The sequence below is a fragment of the Poecilia mexicana genome, unplaced genomic scaffold, assembly GCF_051168715.1.
Source record: "Poecilia mexicana isolate PSO_F unplaced genomic scaffold, ASM5116871v1 scaffold_13, whole genome shotgun sequence".
NCBI lineage: Eukaryota > Metazoa > Chordata > Actinopteri > Cyprinodontiformes > Poeciliidae > Poecilia > Poecilia mexicana.
In genome coordinates, this window is record NW_028263382.1 from 15,599,332 (window position 1) to 15,617,021 (window position 17,690).

The following is a 17,690-nucleotide window of genomic DNA, read 5'->3' on the forward strand; positions in this document are numbered from 1 at the left end:
GACTAGTCCTGCGTTACTCGATCCTGACATCAAGTAAAACCTGTTTATCTTGTGAGTCTTCATTTATTTGAGGCTATAATACAAAAACCTTAGCATGTAAAGAAACACACACTGCCCATGAGGTTTTTACTTCGTTTTTTTGTTTGTTTGCTTTTTCAAAAACATTTAAGTTTTTAACAAACTGTACCACTGTCATTTGGAAAAATGAAACGGATGTCATAAAAAACACAAACCAACCAAGGCATTTAGTAGTTTTATTTCATTTCATTTAGCTTTATTTTATTTATTTATTTTTGCTTTTTCATAAAAGGTAGTTTTTCATCTGACAAGATGGGAGGGGAAAAAAAGACACATTGAACAGTTTCAAACTCTTTTAAACGCGTTTTACCGCATAAAATGAACACATTTTACAATGTACAAGACTATGACTCCAAACGTACAATTGTAACACGAATCAAATATGAATGCAAACAGTTAAATAGTAATAAAACTTATTTTCCATGTTGCGTACAACTTGTCAGTCATTGCGGAACACTAAAACATAAAGCATGTTTCTGCACGAGCATGATTTGCAGACGCACCTCCTGCAGAAATAGCTTGCAACTAAACAAATCACAATTTTTGCAGATTTTAAACGGGGAACATTTTTTTCAGTTTAATTTTTTTAGCCGCAACACACCTTTAAAGTAGACCCAGAAACGCCACCGAAACAGGACGTAAAAGAACGTCCTATGTTTGCCTTCCTTGTTGCTCTAAATAGTTAGTAAAAGTAGCTGGAAGTGGCTCCACAGATGTCGTGTACGCTGGTTGGACCCTCTGGGATCCGGGTTCCACTGGAGGACGGACGGGCTGTGATTCTGGGCCGGGGTCCGGACACTGGGGTGGCCGACAAGAAATGCTCCAGGCACCAGGGTGAGGCAGAGAGACACTCAATAACAATGCACTGTTGGCCGTAATGTCAGCTTATATCAGTTTTATCATGAATGTTGATATGCTCGGTTACCAGGAGTAAAAGAGAGAAAATGTCCACCCAAGTATAATATGATAACATAATATAATGTCATCTTTTCAGTGTATTTTTGTTTTTGTCTTTCATGATAGTTACTGGAGGGAATCAGTATCACTTGAATAATGGGTGAAATGGATCCTGTTAGTACCGGTAGTTTGGGGATTTCTTTGGTATTTTAAAGATCCACGTTATCTTCAAATAAAATTAAAGTGAATGTCCGTGCTTAGATCTGAAAAACAGCCTAAATCAAAGGAGATTTATTTGGAAATATGTCTGGAAATTTATGAAATTTTAAAATGTAAAGATTATCTGATGCTTATTGTGAGATTAAAAGTGATGTTATTTCAAACTTGTATTGTCAAATAGGGTAAATATAATTATTTTTAGATTGATCTTGGTGCAGTAAGGTTAAAACATGGGTCTAGGCTCCTGCTGTCTGCATTGAATGGGAATAAACTGCCCAGAATTAAGAAAAACATGCTCCGTGCAGCACAAAAATAATTTGTGCTGCATTTGACCTGAAATTTTCCAGTCGTCTGGCAAAATATGTTTTTATTCTGCCTTAGCAACATCCCTGTTTTAACTGTTAAATATGAATCTGTGCATACAGGATTGCATTATGTCTGCAGAGTTTTAAATCAGTGTTACTACTTAGATATTAAACTTGAGAGAAACAGCCAAATCATTTCATGAACGATTGTTTTCCTCTAGTTTCTGTTAAACCTACAAATAAGCAATGGTTTTTTTTTTAAATATTGATAGCTTAAAAATAACATTCTCCTATCTTTCATGTGTGTTTTACTTTAATATCTGCACTCTCTGTGACTCATTGCACCTATGTTTGAGTAAGCCACACACATATTAAATCGCCTCCTCTGTGATCATGTGCCATATCCATTTTAACAGCCCTTGTGTTTGTTTCAGTGAAGGCGGTGGCTTGCTATGCAGAGCAGGATGTGGTTGTTACTCAGGTATGGGAACACACCCACCCAGAGAGGTATCATAATGATCTACAACTAAAGCATCACTGCCAGGTTATGCAACATTAACACATCAAGTTAGTTATTTTATTTCATGAAAAAAGCTGAGGTCAGCACATTTTTTTTCTTTCCCTTTACACACACCCTGCTTATCTTGGGCAACACTTCGTCATTAAACGAAGTGTTGCCCTGGAGATTCTCCAGTCCAATGTCCACATGTGACGTATTGTTGCAGCTTGGGCCAAATCCCAGTTTCCTGAATGGTGAGAAGCTGGGTCGGGGTCAGTCAGGTAAACTTACCCACGGAGGCACCCTGTACCTGGTCAACCAGAGCCACCCGTTTACACTGGACGTCTCTCTGAGCTCCAACGGAACAGCTTGCAATATGCCACGGAGGAACCTGAAAGCCTCAGATAAGACTAAAGGAGGTAGAAGCAGGAAGGAGGCTGAATCCAGTCCGACTCCGAAACGCAGTATTAAAGACTTCTTTTCCGTCTCTCCCTCTAAGGTAAAACATCATCTGTTTCTCATGCATCTTATACATTTTTGATGCACCACAAATAAATGCACATGATTGTGAGAGTGATTGTATGTATATATTTTTTTTGTTCAGGCTTCTAAAAGGCAGCTGAACACAGAGAGGGACCAGTCGGAGGTGAAGCGACAGAAATTAGATGAGCAGGATGAGGAGGAGAGACTCGCTGAGGAAAAGCTAAAGCAGCTGCAGGAGTTTGCAGAAAAGAAGATGACAGAGGAGAATAAAGACACCCATTCTTCCCCGTCGTCATCTCCAGCAAAGGCGTGCATGAAGAGCAGCTGGCAGCAGACAGGAAACCTCTTGTTTTACATCTCTGCAGGAGTGAAAGCGAGCGACAAGGTGGGGAACGGTTCCTTTTTGGAACGAAACACAAGATTTACTGGTATGTTTGTGCTATGTACTACTAAACTTGGTTTATATACTTGTTCTCTGCTTTCAGATTGCTGGGTTTGATATTGATGGATGCATTATCACCACCAAATCTGGAAAAGTATTTCCCACCGCACCTGATGACTGGAAGTATGTTCATTCTCCTCCATGTGTTCTTTGATAATTGTTGATCTTTTATTTCCATCTTTTGGCCTTGTGATGGGGGGGGGTGAACCTGAGTACGTTCTATCTCACAACTCATTAAATGATGACTTGTAAAAAGTATCAGCCTCGCCAGCAGTGACATTGTGTTGGTGTATCACTAAACGGTTAAATAAACTTTGTGTTTGTAACGTGAACAATGTTCAAGAGTTCAAAAACTGTATGCACTTTAACAGATGTAGATTATTTAACTCTCATTATGTGAATTTCCTAGGATTCTGTACCCGGAGATTCAGCCCAGGCTGGCCAGCTTGCTCAAAAAAGGCTATAAGGTGCGAAGCACTAAAACGTCTGCACTGGTGGACTTTAGAAGAATAAACCTAGTGGAGTGCTGCTGGATTTTACATGCTTGTGTAACGTGTTGCAGGTTGTTTTCTTCACCAACCAGCTGGGGATCGCTAGGGGCAAACTGATACCAGAGGTGTTCAAGTCTAAAGTGGAGGACATCCTCACCACACTGCAGCTGCCTGTGCAGGTTGGTCCCATGTTCTCGTAACAGATTCCTTCAGCATCAAGCAGCGACTGATCTCCCGTTCCACGCTTTCAGGTGTTTGTCGCCAGCGGCCCTGGTGTCTACAGGAAACCCGTGATGGGAATGTGGAATCACCTGTGTGAGAAAGTGAGTACACACCTGATACATAGCAGCTTCACCACCAGAAACCAAACAAAGAATCAATAAAAATAAATTTTATTGCATGGCGTCTCTGGTGTGTCTCCTGTCCAGGCGAATGACGGGCTGGCTGTCGACAAGACCCAGAGTTTTTATGTCGGAGGTAAGTCAGAGCTCAGGTGTGTGGCTTTGATGTCGATGTGATAAATATTCTCTTTTCTGTTTCTGTTTGATGTCAAACACAGAAGCCTCCATTGCTTAACCAAATCATGTGTCAGTTGAATCTGTAGCAGTCTATAACACTTGGGTTGACAAATTCATACGACATCCTGACCGTCTCCCTGTGTCTAGATGCTGCAGGAAGGCCGGAGAACTGGGCTCCGGGCAAGAAGAAGAAGGATTTCTCCTGCAGTGACAGATTGGTAAGAGCTCCAAAGTCCCTACTTCTGCTTTCTTGTCCTTCCTTTCATCCCATCTTTTCTCCTCTCCTTCGTTCCTTCCCCCCTTTTTCTCTCCACTCTTCCATGTTTCCTTTTTGTGTCCTTCTCTCATGTTTGTCTCTGGTTTTTGGAGGTTCCATGTTGAAAGCTCAGTGTAGAAATATCTGCTCTAAATTTTTTATTTTATTTTTTTCTGCTTGATTTTAGAAGGTTAAATCTAGAAAATTTATTTGGGAATTTTTCTATTGAAAATATGTGGGAACCTCATCCTCCTCCTGTCACTTCCTGTCTCCACCAAGTCGTTAACATCATGTTTGATCTCAGTGAATAGATTAGTGGAGCTCAAAGCTGTTTTTTCTTTCTGTTGTTGCAGTTTGCGCTGAACATTGGGCTTAAGTTCTACACACCAGAAGAATACTTTTTAGGATGGAAGAGCGCCCCCTACAGCCTGCCTGACTTTGACCCTGTGAGTACAGCTTAGATCTGAATCCTCTTTTTGGTGTCACAGATGTTTTCCTGACTCATCGCGGCTGAGTCATTCCTTCTATTGGGCTTTATTCTGGCTCAGCATAAAACCAATCAGGGAACCTGTTGAGCCCTAATTATGGGGAATGATCAATACGTTTGACAAAAATCTTATTAAAGTCCAAGGTTGACAATCCTCTGGTGTGTAGATATATAATTTAATCTGTGTGCGTCTTAATCGTTGTCTTTCATTCTGAATTAGCGGAAGCTCGACTCCAGCTGCAGACTGTTCGACCCGCCGTCCGCCTCGCTCACCTGCACCAACACAGAAGTTATTGTTGCCGTGGGTTACCCTGCAGGTACCGTCTGTAGGGGTATGTCACCTTTCTGGTCTGTCCGTCCGCCAACACCCTGATATTCTTTTTTTGTCTTTTCTTTCCAGCTGGTAAATCCACCTTCTTCCACACCCACGTTGTTCCGAAGGGCTACGTCTACGTCAACAGGGCGAGTAGATCCTGAGTATTTCAGCTCAGCTAACTGAACGAGTCTCATTGTTTTGGTTTTCAGTTCAGTAAAGCTTGTTTCCACTCCCGTCCGCAACAGGACACGCTCGGCTCCTGGCAGAACTGCGTGTCGGCGTGCGAGCGCGCTCTGAAGGAGGGCCGCAGCGTCGCCGTGGACAACACCAACCCAGACCCAGAGTCTCGCAAACGGTAGCTCCGTTGCAGCACCTCCCATGTGTTTTCTCTCTGTTTGTTTGGATGGGTGTGTCATTTTTATGTTTCAGTTTGATGATCGCGATCCACTTCACTGGATCCACCTTTATGTAAACTGCCTGCAGGAGAATCATGTCACAAATGCAAATGATTTAACACAAACAGATTAGTTAATGTTTGCGTTGGAGGAGTGTTTGCTCTGCAATCTAGTTCAAGTCACTTTTCTCATGATTGATGCTTTCAGGTGTTAATTATTATTCAGTAATATTCTCTGCAGTCTGCATTAAAACATTAAAGGTGGCCTGTTATGATTCCTTGACAAGGTTAGGATAGGTCTATGTGCGACACAAAACATGTTCATTCTATTTGTTGTACACAATCAGTCTTATATTATGAGAATTTAGTCTGGTTAGTTTTGCTTATTTTTGAGCTCTCAGGGCCTCTTGTCACCTTAAATCCAAATAATCTGCTGCAGGCCACGCCCCCCCAAACTCAACATTTACACTCACATGTGAAAATGACTTCAAACAGATTCACAATTATACAACTGCACATCTTTAAAAAACAGAAGTAGAGCCTCCTGCACAACCAGTAAGAATGCAGCAAGTGGTTCCTGGATGGTAAGTCAACAACAAAACACAGCCGTTGTATCACGTGACCAAATGTGCTGGAGCTTCGCTTGGGTTGCTAGGTGATGGGCTGGGATGTACTGGGGTTGCTAGGTAATACCAGAAACCATTAACTTACCGCCAAAAAACAAATGGAAGAACAAAACATGCTAAATGTGAATTTTTCATAATAGGTCCCCTTTAGCATATTTTTGTAGGAAAATGATTCTGATTTTGTGAAGTTTTTCCAACACCAGAATTGCACTGATAAACTGACCTGTGTGGGGGTTTCTGCAGATACTTGGACGTGGCCAAAGCAGCAGGAGTGTCCTGCCGTTGTTTCCTCTTCACTGCCACCTTGGAGCAAGCCAAGCACAATAACAGAGTATGACCAACAACATCCCCGATTTCTTTTTCTAAACACATGGCTCAGTTTTGTCCTGGTTGTGAGGAACCTCGTCTGTTTTTGCTGTTGTCCTCAGTTCCGTGAGATGGCTCCATCCAACAGCAAACACGCTAAGGTCAACGACATGGTTTTCCACAGCTACAAGTGAGTGAAACTGGCCTGTGATGGCGGCCTCGGTCATATTGCTCAACTTTTTTCTAGAGTCAAAAGACTCATGTGGACTGAAATTGGTATTTTGTTTGAAAGTACTTGCTCAAATTGTGTCCTTTTTGCTAAATCCGTTTTATTTTTACATTTTTTTTGCGTACTTAAAACATTTTATTATGAATTAACTGATGTGATCTGTCTTTTGTTTCTGGGCAGGAAAAACTTTGTGGCTCCAAATGTCTCTGAGGGGTTCTCTGAGATCCTTCAAATCCACTTTGTTCCACACTTCAAGGACAGTCAGTCTGAAACTCTGTTCAGGCAGTTCTCCGAGGGCTGACCGGACTCAAGCAGCCGGTTCTGACAACGACGGATCACAGATGAGACCTCAGGAAAGACACTGGGATATTAGGCCTGCAGCTGATAAACAGTCTGCTTATTTAGCTCACATGCTAAGCTATTGAAGTGATTACTTACAGTGATTACAGCAGAGATGTCAAGCAGATTAGCTCAGGTCATTTTATTGACATGTTGCAAGAAGCATTACATCATAACAGAGACACTTTTGTCTATATGTTGAGTCTAGAGATAAACTGGTAAAATGTAAAAACAGAAGTAGATTTTTTTTTTTACTTCCATTGCTCCAAATTTTCACCGTTTCCACTGGACAATAAAACTTCCTACCTGAATAGTTTGATTAATTAAAATTAAAGAAAGTCTCAGGGTTTGAACAAACATCAACACTCAGAATACAGTTTACATTTTATTTTTCAAACTGTTGAATAAAGATTTAAGATTTTTATTCAACAGGTCTATCATCTTTCTAGAATGATCTGCATGATGTTGCAATCTACATTAAGTCAGGTATTCATTAGCATACAGTGGACTTGCTCTACTGTACGGTCCAGGATCTGCTCTCTGGCTCTTAAGGAAGAAACTGGATTTCCTTCCCCAGGTGCTGTTTCAGCCACGGCATCAACTTGAAGAGGTCGATGTGAAAGTCTCGGGCGTCAGGAAGGGTTCTGCTCCTGCTGCTCATTGGGATCTCACACACGTTTATGGTGCCCCAGCTCAGCACCCCCACCTACCGATGAAAACAGAAAATAGTTTGACTCATGGCGATCCGACTCTTCTCTTTTTCCCCTGTTTAAAAGTTTTCAGACCTGGAAGAAGCGCTTCCTTTTCTGCAGGTACAGGGATCCGCCAGAGTCGCCTGTGACAGAGGTGCAGCTGTTATTTGTGTCCTATATTGATCTCTGTTGCTGTTTTTGAACTGGAAGATTCCAGACCTCTGCAGCTGATGCCATCCTGATATCCTGCAGTTCCTCCAGAGCAGAGGAAATTTTCAGTCACATATTCGTCTAGCGATACATCTGTTGGTTCAGTTAGGGTCACCCTGGCCTTTTCCACACAGGCTGGCCTCTGCAGAGAGAGAAAACACAACAGCACTTTATTTTACCAGGAGGATTTCTATCAGATTTATGATGACTGGCCTAGAAAACTCACCTGATTCTTTAGGTGGATATGAGTTTGTTTCCGTTCTTTGGTCTTGTGGATGAAGAAGGCAGGAGTCGCCGTGTGTGAAAGGAGTTCCTCCCCTGTTGAAACATTGCGTACAGCTTTATGTTTATGAACAAATACGAGACACAGCTGTGCTCCCCCTTCAACTGTCTCATGCTACAACAAACCTCAGTGTTTTATTAGGATTTCCTGTGAGAAACCAACTAGTTGATCACTTTGAAGGGAAAAAAAAAACGTTTTTGAAATACAATGTTCCCAAAAGACTTTATATTACCAATTGAATTTAGGTCTGGAGCACTTTAAAACAAACTAAGACATTTAATTTCAGCTCTGTGTGTCTAAGGTCGTCCTGGTGAAGGTGAACCACCACTCTAGTCTTAAGTCTTTTAACACAGGACTTCTCTCCAGTCAAAAGTTATTTGTACAGCACATTTCAGCAACAAGGCAGTTCAAACGCTTCAGATCATAAAAAACATAAAAATCAACAACTGCAGCATTACATTTTTCCAAGTGCCGTCATTACAAAAATTACTTACTGTGCTGCTCACAGGTGGAGTTGATTTTTTTCATGGCTCGAGAGGCCGCTATGGTACATGGCAAGCAGATAGGCCTGTTGGAAAAACATTTTATTTAAGTAAATCTCACATTAAACTACACCTGTATGCATTCATAATTAAACACCTGAAGAAGTTGTTCAATCAGACGTGTGCTGACCTGCAGCCATTTACAGATTGCTTTACTGTCATCTGCCTCACCTGGCATTCCAGGACAACGGGATTTTCTGTTTTGTCTCTACCAAAGCCACATCGTAGTCATAAAACTCTGAGACATTCCTCCCTTTCAGTTTGAGGGTGTTGAATTCGGGGTGGGTGATCACCCTGATGCCATCCACCAGTCCTCCATCTGGAAACCAAAGACACGGTTTACTATGTCCGCATAAAGGATTTGAGTTCAATATAATTATATATGTTCACCCTTTCCAGGATAACTTATGAATCAATCTATTTTTTTTTCCAGACATAGATATTTAATATAAATATGAACTTAATCTTGTGGAAAAGTATGATGTCCTTGCATGTATTCTTGCTTAAGCAAAGCTTTACTAAATTAATCTATAATGATTTAAAGATTAAAATAAATGTAATCTGTATGAGAACATTTATTTTTAAAAGACTAAATATTTGTCTTCATCTCCAAATTATTGACAATTTCAGCTTCTTACCATATTGTATTTTTAGCTCACTTGGGACTCTGCTTGTGCTCCTTTTGCCAAAGCAGTGAGCAGCTGTCAGCACCCAGTTCTGGCTTACAATAGATCCGGTACAGTGTGTCCCTTCGTTCTACAGGGAGACAGAATTTGTTTAAGCTTACAGCCCACTTCAACCGGTTTCTTCTAACTGAGAGAGATTGCACTTGCCGATGAGAGGGTGACGTGCCAAGGCCTGGTGTAGGCCGTGGCATGTTCGGTGACGTCTTCCTGAGCTATCCCGCACATTGTCACACTTCTGTCACCTGGTCAATGGAAAGGCACGAATTTGGTTCCGTTTAGAGACAATCCGTGTTGAGTAATGTTTGGTTTCGCACTGACTGACAGCTGCTACTCACTGATGATGCTGTTGAACACTTCTCCCAGTGAGCTGAAGTCTTTGAGAACAAAGAAATGCCTCTCGCCACTTTTCTTGGAGGCCAGAGAGTTCAACTCGTCTTTGTTCACTTGTTCCCCAACGCCGAACACATAGACATCTGGAAACATCGAACTCCCTTATTTTTATGTTTTATTTTTGCACTCATCCTTTCCTGATGGTGTATCTTTCATTTCAAATTTGTCAATTCAAATTTTAAATCAAAAATACTTGTTGTGCATTCATATCAATCCATGTCATCCTACCCAGCAGTTTCTCGTGTGTCTGATCGTGTTGTGTGGTGCTGTAGCCCAGTAAGCTCCGGATCCTGACCAGAGCGGCCTCTGGCTTTTTCCCTGTGTTGGAGTAACCTGCAGGAAAAATACAACAACAAAAAAAGAAGCATCACAATTTTTGCAATATCTCTAATACAATATTTAATTCTTTTGAAAAGGGCTTGTCTTATTGCCATGGTAATACAGGTAAAGTATTTTATCCCTTTAGCTTCCATGAAAATAAAACTTGCAAGGTGTCTTGAAGCAAACCAACACAGAGGACAAGCTTGTTTATAAAAGTAAATAAAATGACATCAAACTCAATCAGGTAAGGTCAAGTAAAGGACCAAATTTCATGATGAAGGCTTCAGCAACACTCATCATCGGGGTGTGGTGTATGCGCATGTTTTTGTGTCCAAGGTCAAGGTTCAAGGTGTTTTGTACTTTGCTACACTTGTTCTAAAAAGCAGGAGAAGCTGCTGATCTGCAGTTGCATTTGTGAGACTCCAAGAGTTTTTTTTTTTTGTTGTTGTTGTTTTTTACCATCGGTTTCGATGATGATGATGTTCTGGGTCTCATTAAAATGGTTCTTGTTTCTGTTTTCATTTAAGAAGCCGATTGTGTTCGCCACATTTTCCAGAGCAGAGTAAAGGTTGGTGCCTGTCTTACGGCCGTGACCTGCAGCAGAAAAAGAAACTGATCAGTTTAAAAACAAAACTCACTTGGTTGAATTCGTTAACTCACCAGCATACTGTGACATGTGATTTTTAATTATAAAGTTTGCAACAAGCCATGTCCTACTGTTGTAGTTGAAGTCCATCAGAGCCCATATGACCTCGTCAGAATCCCCGCTTATATCCGTTTCATGGATGTTGACAATGACTTTGGTTTCGCTGGCAAACGACAACACGTGGAAATTCAGCTGGACTTCGTAGCTGTCCAACTAAAAGGACAGAGGATGAGACTCAAAGACCCTAGGATGTTATTGTAACTTTAACCCTGACCGTGTCTCATACAAACCTTTCTGATCAGAGCAATGGTTGCATTCCTGGCCAACTCAAATTTTTCCTTCTTGATGCTTCCCGATGTGTCCAGCAAAATGTAGATGTTCATACGACTGACTTCACCCACAAGAAAGCTCCGGCCAAATGTTCTGCTAACATCTTTTTACACACAAACACACGATTGATATTTTTTATTCCATTTGAACATATTTTTTATTTTTTTACATAAAAACATCTTAATGTTCATTAAAAAAATAATAATAATAAATAAAAAATTAACAACTTTTCTTTTTGGAATCCGGAGAGAGAACATCCATCACACCAGCGAGAGATCCCGCCATGGCTTCAGCCACGGAGCTGGGCGTGTCAAAAGTTTGAGGAGCTGCAATAAAGCACAAAAGTACCGAATGGAGGGAAAAGCTGGATACTCTGTTGCTGGTAGAGTTATAATGTTTGAGTTTAGTGTGTGAGCTCTTTCTAATGAGAAATAATAAAAGTCATCACCTTGGCACCTTGGCGATGAGCCGCTCCACTCCTCGTTCTCCAGGCAAACCCTTTCAGCCGACCCAAGCAGATGCATTCCAGCCTGACATCGGTAAGTCACTTTGTCTTCTATCTGGAAACGATCACCTGACCTCTTGGCCCCCGGGGGGATCCCTGGGTCGTTACATTCACTGGCTGCAAAAACTATAAGCGTACTATAATGACTTATTCTGAGGCTGCACAAAATTTATGTCCGTGTTGTTTAAAATAAAATGTTCAAAATATATTTTATTCTTTACAAACTATATAAATAAACCTCTTAAGGATTTTCATATGTCAGATTATAATCACAAATTTTAATTTTGTGGGGATTTCATGTGATGGATGAAGTTTCGTAGAAGTTAAAAGCAGTTATAGAACGATATCTAAACTTTGAAAATCTCTGTTTTCTGAACAAGCCATCATCTGAAAATGGAAAGCATAAGGCCCAAATCCAAACCTACCAACACATCGCCGCTTTCCACCTACAGCGTAGTAGTGCAGTGAGCAATCTTTGCATTGTTTCCTCACCATGATTGCGACAGATTGGAGTTGTGCCGGTCCATTCTCCAGACAGCGTGCAGTTTCTTTGTTCTGACCCGTGTAAGGAGAAACCGCTATGGCAGGAAAAGCTCTGCGTCATTCCAACTGGGAACCACTGATCCCTGGGCCAAAAGTCACCATTGTCCAGCTGCAGCTGACCCGGACACATCATGTCTGTGTGTGACAGGGAGACAGAATGGTGTTCAGTGGACGGGGGAGGAAGGAGGCGGAGGTCCTTGAAAATAAAAACGTTACCTTTGCAAGTGGGTCGGGACACAAGCCTGCCACTGGGCAGTCTCATTGGTGACCATTCTCCATCAGCACCACAGATCCTGTCGCTGACCGGGTGTGGGAATTTCCCTGGATCGCAGTGATAGGTCATCACACTACCCTCCATCCCTCCCTGGGGAGGAAATACATTATTTCTTCAAGGTTAAAGGTAAAAGAATAAAAAAATTAAAAAGCATTTAATTGAAAAGAAGCCCACATTTATTATTTTTCATGTTTCTTGCTCCTTTCGCCAATAATTAATGTTAGTGTTGGAGATGAAGATATTTCACTCTACATGCTTCTTCTTTTGACTGTACTCATTCTTCTTAGTACTCTATAAATTAATTTCTTTAATTTCTTGTTGTTGTTTTTTACTTCTTTCATCAGTGTGACAGGCTTCATAATTACTTTTTGAGAAAACACAAATCATTCCATCTGCAGGTGCAATTAAATACATTAGATTATCATTGAAAGGTGAATTTATTTCAGCAAACTGATTCAAAGTGAAACTCATTCACTATAGCATCTAAACAGAGTGATAACTCTTATTCATTTCATCGCAATAATTTAGACCGGGGGTGTCAAACTCAATTTCACCGAGGACCACTTCAGCATATTGGGCCCCTTCAACGGGCCACATTGATGGTACAAATCAGGAGGGCATCCCTGCTAAAACACCCCAGACAAAAGGTTGACTTCCCTCATTCAGAGGCTTATAATGAGTCAATGGTCCAGGTGTGTTAGAGAAGGAATCCATCTAAAGTTGCAGATGGTAGCTCTGGAAAACTAGACTTGGGCACCTGTAGCATAAATGTATAAAATACAATGTTAAAAATAAATTAAACACCACCTCATATTGTTAAATAACTGATTTTATGTATTGAAGTTTTAAATATTACTTTTGAGTTTCCATGGATGTAAAATTACTGCTCAGTTTAAAAATTACAATATTTAAATCAGTGTTTAAAGGTAAGCAAACAAATAATAAAAACAAGTCACATGGGCAGACATTATAGACTTTATGCAAAGATTTAGTCTCAGAGGCAACTGAAATCTATTAATTTAAAAAATCCTTTCTGAATATCATCTCATGGTCTCTGAACTAAATGCGTCTTTCTGACCGGGAGCTGACAGCGTGTTGAAGAGTTATGGACCGGACGCTTTGGAGCGTCTGGTTAGAAAGCGCATTACAAACCTTTGGTTGAAATGTAGTTTGTAGTCAATTCGTGCTCAAAACCTATTTTAAGTCAGTCATTGGCCTATAAAATGCTGGGGGGCCACATGTGGCCGGCGGGCCTTGACTTTGACACATGTGCATTACGCCATAGAACTGCCAATTGGTAATTGAAGTAAAGTAGCTTTGATTTCAAAGAAGCCGACATTGAAGTCGATTGGCAAATGAACCATCACGGAAGAGGAAGGCTCTTGTTGTCTCACTGCACCCCAAGAGATGCATTACCTACAAAAACCATTTATGTCTGGTTTTGAACCAGAGACCTTTTGCATGTAAAGCAAACATGATAACCACTACACTACAGGAACTGAACTTCTCTGCTTTGTTTCAGTTTGAGGTTCCAAAGTTGATGATGTGAGATGCAACGCATGAAAATTTCAACTGAGGTTTGCACTCAGTACTCTGAATCCAGATGTCTGGATTCAGAGTACAGACCATGACACCACAGAACCCTTGTTGACCTTTAGTAAAACACCTGTGATGAGTAGAACATGCAAAATCTGCTTCTGTCTGGTTTCGAACCAGAGACCTTTTGCGTGTAAAGCCAACGTGATAACCACTACACTACAGAAACTCATGCTCTTTGGAGTGTTCCTGGTAGATGATCCACATTTTGTTAGAGACTAATGTGAACAATGGGCATGGAACGATGTCAAATACTTACAGATCCTCTCAGAGAGCACAGTAACTTGGTGAACAAACTGTCAGACTTATAATTGTGCCTAATTTCACATTACAGTTCATAAACTAAGCCTGGGATCAAAAAAATTGTATTGAAGATGTCATTAGCAGATACAAATGGTTCTACAGAGACTTGGCTAAAAAATAAAATCAATAATTACAAATAAAAGATGGTTCAAAAATAAAATTAAGACATTAAATAAAAAAATATCTCTGAAATACAATCACTTGGAGATTAAAAATGGTTCAAAAATAATATCAACACTTCAAAATACAAAATCTCTGGAAAATAAATTATGATGTATGTTGTTTTGAAAAACATTGGAATATAAGCACTTTTATCAAATCTCCATTGTGGTAAAATCATGTAAGTTCTTCTTAAATCCATGGAAACTCAACAGTTTGTAAGGTAGGTGAGTTAGCTCAGCAGGTTAGAGCACTGTGCTGGTAATGCTGAGGTCATCAGTTCAAACCCGTATGGGGCAATTCATGTGTAAGGTCTTTCAGACAATCAACACTTCAAAATAAATAAGGGTTCAAAAATAAAATCAACACTTCAAAATTAATAAGGGTTCAAAAATAAAAACAACACTTCAAAATTAAAAAATGGTTTCAATAATAACATCAACACTCTACAATTAAAAAATGGTTCAAAAATAAAATCAACACTTTACAATTAAAAAAAATGGTTCAAAAATAAAATCAACACTTTAAAATAAAAAATGGTTCAAAAATAAAATCAACACTTTAAAATAAAAAAAATGGTTCAAAAATAAAATCAACACTTTAAAATAAAAAATGGTTCAAAAATAAAAGCAACATTTTACAATTAAAAAAATGGTTCAAAAATAAAATCAACAGTTCAAAATGGATAATGGTAACTGTTTCTGTCTGTTCAGTCCATAAACTAAGCCTGGGATCAAAAAATGTATTGAAGATATTATTAGCAGAGACAGGTTTGGCTAAAAAGTAAAATTAATACTTACAAATAAAAAATGGTTAGGAAGCGCATTACAAACCTTTGGTTGAAATGGCGCGTTAAATTCAAGTCTCCATGAATTAGCGCAGATTTTTCTGCAGATGGGAACTAGGAGGAAGTGCGTTCAGACCCCAGCGGGTGAAGTGATGCTAATTTAAGTGAAGTCGCTTAATTTAATTTATTAAAAGTTATTGGGGTGGTTTTTGTCACTACGAGAAAAATGTAGATGCATTTATCTGCTTAATTTGTGATGGGATCTGGATTCACGGTGAATATTAACTAAACCGCATAAAATGCGACTAAATAGTCAATTTTAATATGATTGTAATTTCACGGATAAAATAGTACAGGATCGATTTTTTTTATGTTGTCGGTCAAGATAATGTCTAACGCGACCTGCCGCCCTGACACCAACTCACACATCTTCATTCACAGTCTTACTTGTAAATCGATTTTTCTTTTCTTGGACGTTTTGATGTTAGCTTGTCGATGTCTCAGTTTTATTCGCTGGGAAAATCAATAAGCAGCTTGAGGTGACTCTGCTGCTCTCTAGTGGCGAGAAGCCGTAATGTTAGCTGGTAACAATCGGAATGCATTGTGGGAGATGTAGTTTGTAGTCAATTCGTGCTCAAAACCTATTGTAAGTCAATGTCGGCCTATAAAATGCTGCGGGGGCCACATAAAATGACATGGCGGGCCACATGTGGCCCGCGGGCCTTGAGTTTGACACATGTGATTTAGACGATTATGGCTTACATTTAATAAAAACTCAAAGTTTAGCTCTCAGAAAATCAGAATATTACATGTTGGTAATAAAAAAATATATATTTTTGACACATAAATGTATATTATGGTCTTCACTGGCCGACAGTCACTAACATCCTCCCTCAAAGAAAGTAAGCCACTAAAGGTGACTGCTAGAGGCTTTCTTTTCACAGAGCACTCTATTCAAGCACACTGATGGAAAGTTAAGTGGAAGAAAAGCACAAGCAACAGGGATAGCTACTGTCCAGAGAAAATTGTGAAGAAAGTCCAGTCAAACGTTTTCAGGAAATAAAAACACATGAATGCTCTGACGAACAGCCTGAGTCAGAGCATTAAGAGTCAACACACACACACACACACACACACACACACACACCCACACACACACACACACACACACACACACACACACACACAATCAGAGTGAGGACCAAGTCAGTCGTTTGCAACTCAAGTCAAGTCCCAAGTAAATATATATAAATTGTAAGACAGGTTTAAAGTCAAAACATATCAAATTCAGCCCATCATTTTTGATATGGCACCACTATTGCTACCTGTTAGCATTGGTCAACTTCAGTACTAAGTCCAAAGCTATCCAAATTGTTGACCAGGAAATTGTCAAACACTTTATGGTTCTTTCTGCCGACAAGCTTCATGCAGAAGATGATTTTATTTTCCAGAAGGTCTTGATGCCACCCACCCTCACTGCTACAGGAACCAACACCTGGGAGTCATAAAAATCAACCCTATCAGAATATGATGCTTGTAAAACATCACTCTGTAGGTCATGAATTTATGACCTACAATGGCCTTCACTTCTTGAATTAATTCACTGAAATCTGTAACGTTTTTGACGGTTATTCTAATTTGTTGAGATGAAGATGTTGATGTAAATGTGACACCTTATTTAAATAGCAGCGTGACATTGCTGTGATAAAGTGGGGAGCGATTCATAATCCCCACCTCTGAGTATGTGACACTCCCGCCTTTGATCGTCTCCGTGGTCGAGCAGTTCAGAGGTCCTTGGTCATCGTATGTTTCGGAGTAGTAGTCAAACTCTTGTGGAGCCACTGGAGCACAACAAGTTAAATAATGTTTGAGACAAACACACAAATGCAACCAGTCATTTTGGACCAAGCGATCTCCATTTGGTGTTGCAAATATTGAATAAAACTGACACACTCACCCTCCAGGACGGTGATGGAGACAAGGAGCCACAGTGCGGATTTAACACTCATGATCAGACTCGGCAGAGTTTGGTTTCTCTGTTTCTAAGTGGCAGAAACCGCTAACGGACCTTCTGAGTCGTCCTGCAGTCGGTGGCTTTATTTGATGACTGATTACCCATTAACATCCAGCTACCAAACAGGGACAGAGGGATTGAGCAATTTAGGACAGAAAATAGATTTATTTCAGCACTTTCGTTTTTAGTGACACTACCCCTTTCTGCTGAATGATTCTGTTTTCAGAGTAAACCATGTACTCTCTAGTAAGGCATATAAAGACAACTTTGCATATTCAAAATAACAGATTTGATATTCCCAGACCAAGCTGCACCGATTACCTCAAACTTTTGAGGTAGTAACTAACTCTGCTTCGTCTTCACCCGTTGCCTAAAATTCTGTTTGTCCGTTCATGTTTGTTTGCACTCAAATGTTTGATCGCCAGGCCGCTCCTGCTCAGCCGTGCGACCGTATGTCTCTGTACAACCTAAGTGTTACAAACATTTTAGCAAACCCCAAACAGCCCCCCTCACTTTAATTTTCC

General features: G+C 40.2%; 2 protein-coding genes across 3 annotated transcripts; one reads left to right on the forward strand and one right to left on the reverse strand.

The window, feature by feature from the left end:
- Positions 1-142: 142 nt before the first annotated feature.
- pnkp (polynucleotide kinase 3'-phosphatase) lies at positions 143-7,314 on the forward strand. 2 transcript variants are annotated; one of them, XM_014980800.2, is made up of 17 exons: positions 143-912; positions 1,934-1,980; positions 2,225-2,497; positions 2,603-2,866; positions 2,967-3,046; positions 3,333-3,390; positions 3,486-3,593; positions 3,666-3,737; positions 3,843-3,891; positions 4,080-4,150; positions 4,542-4,634; positions 4,896-4,992; positions 5,076-5,137; positions 5,237-5,346; positions 6,255-6,342; positions 6,440-6,507; positions 6,727-7,314. In XM_014980800.2, the coding sequence occupies exons 1-17, from the start codon at positions 792-794 to the stop codon at positions 6,845-6,847; spliced, it is 1,782 nt and encodes a 593-aa protein (XP_014836286.2). In that variant the 5' UTR covers positions 143-791; the 3' UTR covers positions 6,848-7,314. The 2 variants fall into 2 exon arrangements, with proteins under 2 accessions (XP_014836286.2, XP_087867880.1); XM_088011754.1 differs by having other exon boundaries at positions 803-912; positions 1,939-1,980.
- LOC106914174 (complement C2) lies at positions 7,013-17,258 on the reverse strand. The gene is made up of 19 exons (XM_014980799.2): positions 17,110-17,258; positions 16,887-16,993; positions 12,250-12,397; positions 11,983-12,168; positions 11,434-11,616; positions 11,213-11,311; positions 10,946-11,088; positions 10,727-10,868; positions 10,469-10,603; positions 9,917-10,021; positions 9,634-9,771; positions 9,446-9,540; positions 9,251-9,368; positions 8,784-8,931; positions 8,565-8,638; positions 8,014-8,105; positions 7,797-7,929; positions 7,671-7,720; positions 7,013-7,591 (listed from the first exon to the last, which is right to left on the reverse strand). Exons 1-19 carry the CDS (start codon positions 17,159-17,161, stop codon positions 7,433-7,435), a joined length of 2,307 nt encoding a protein of 768 aa, XP_014836285.2. The 5' UTR covers positions 17,162-17,258; the 3' UTR covers positions 7,013-7,432.
- Positions 17,259-17,690: the final 432 nt, after the last annotated feature.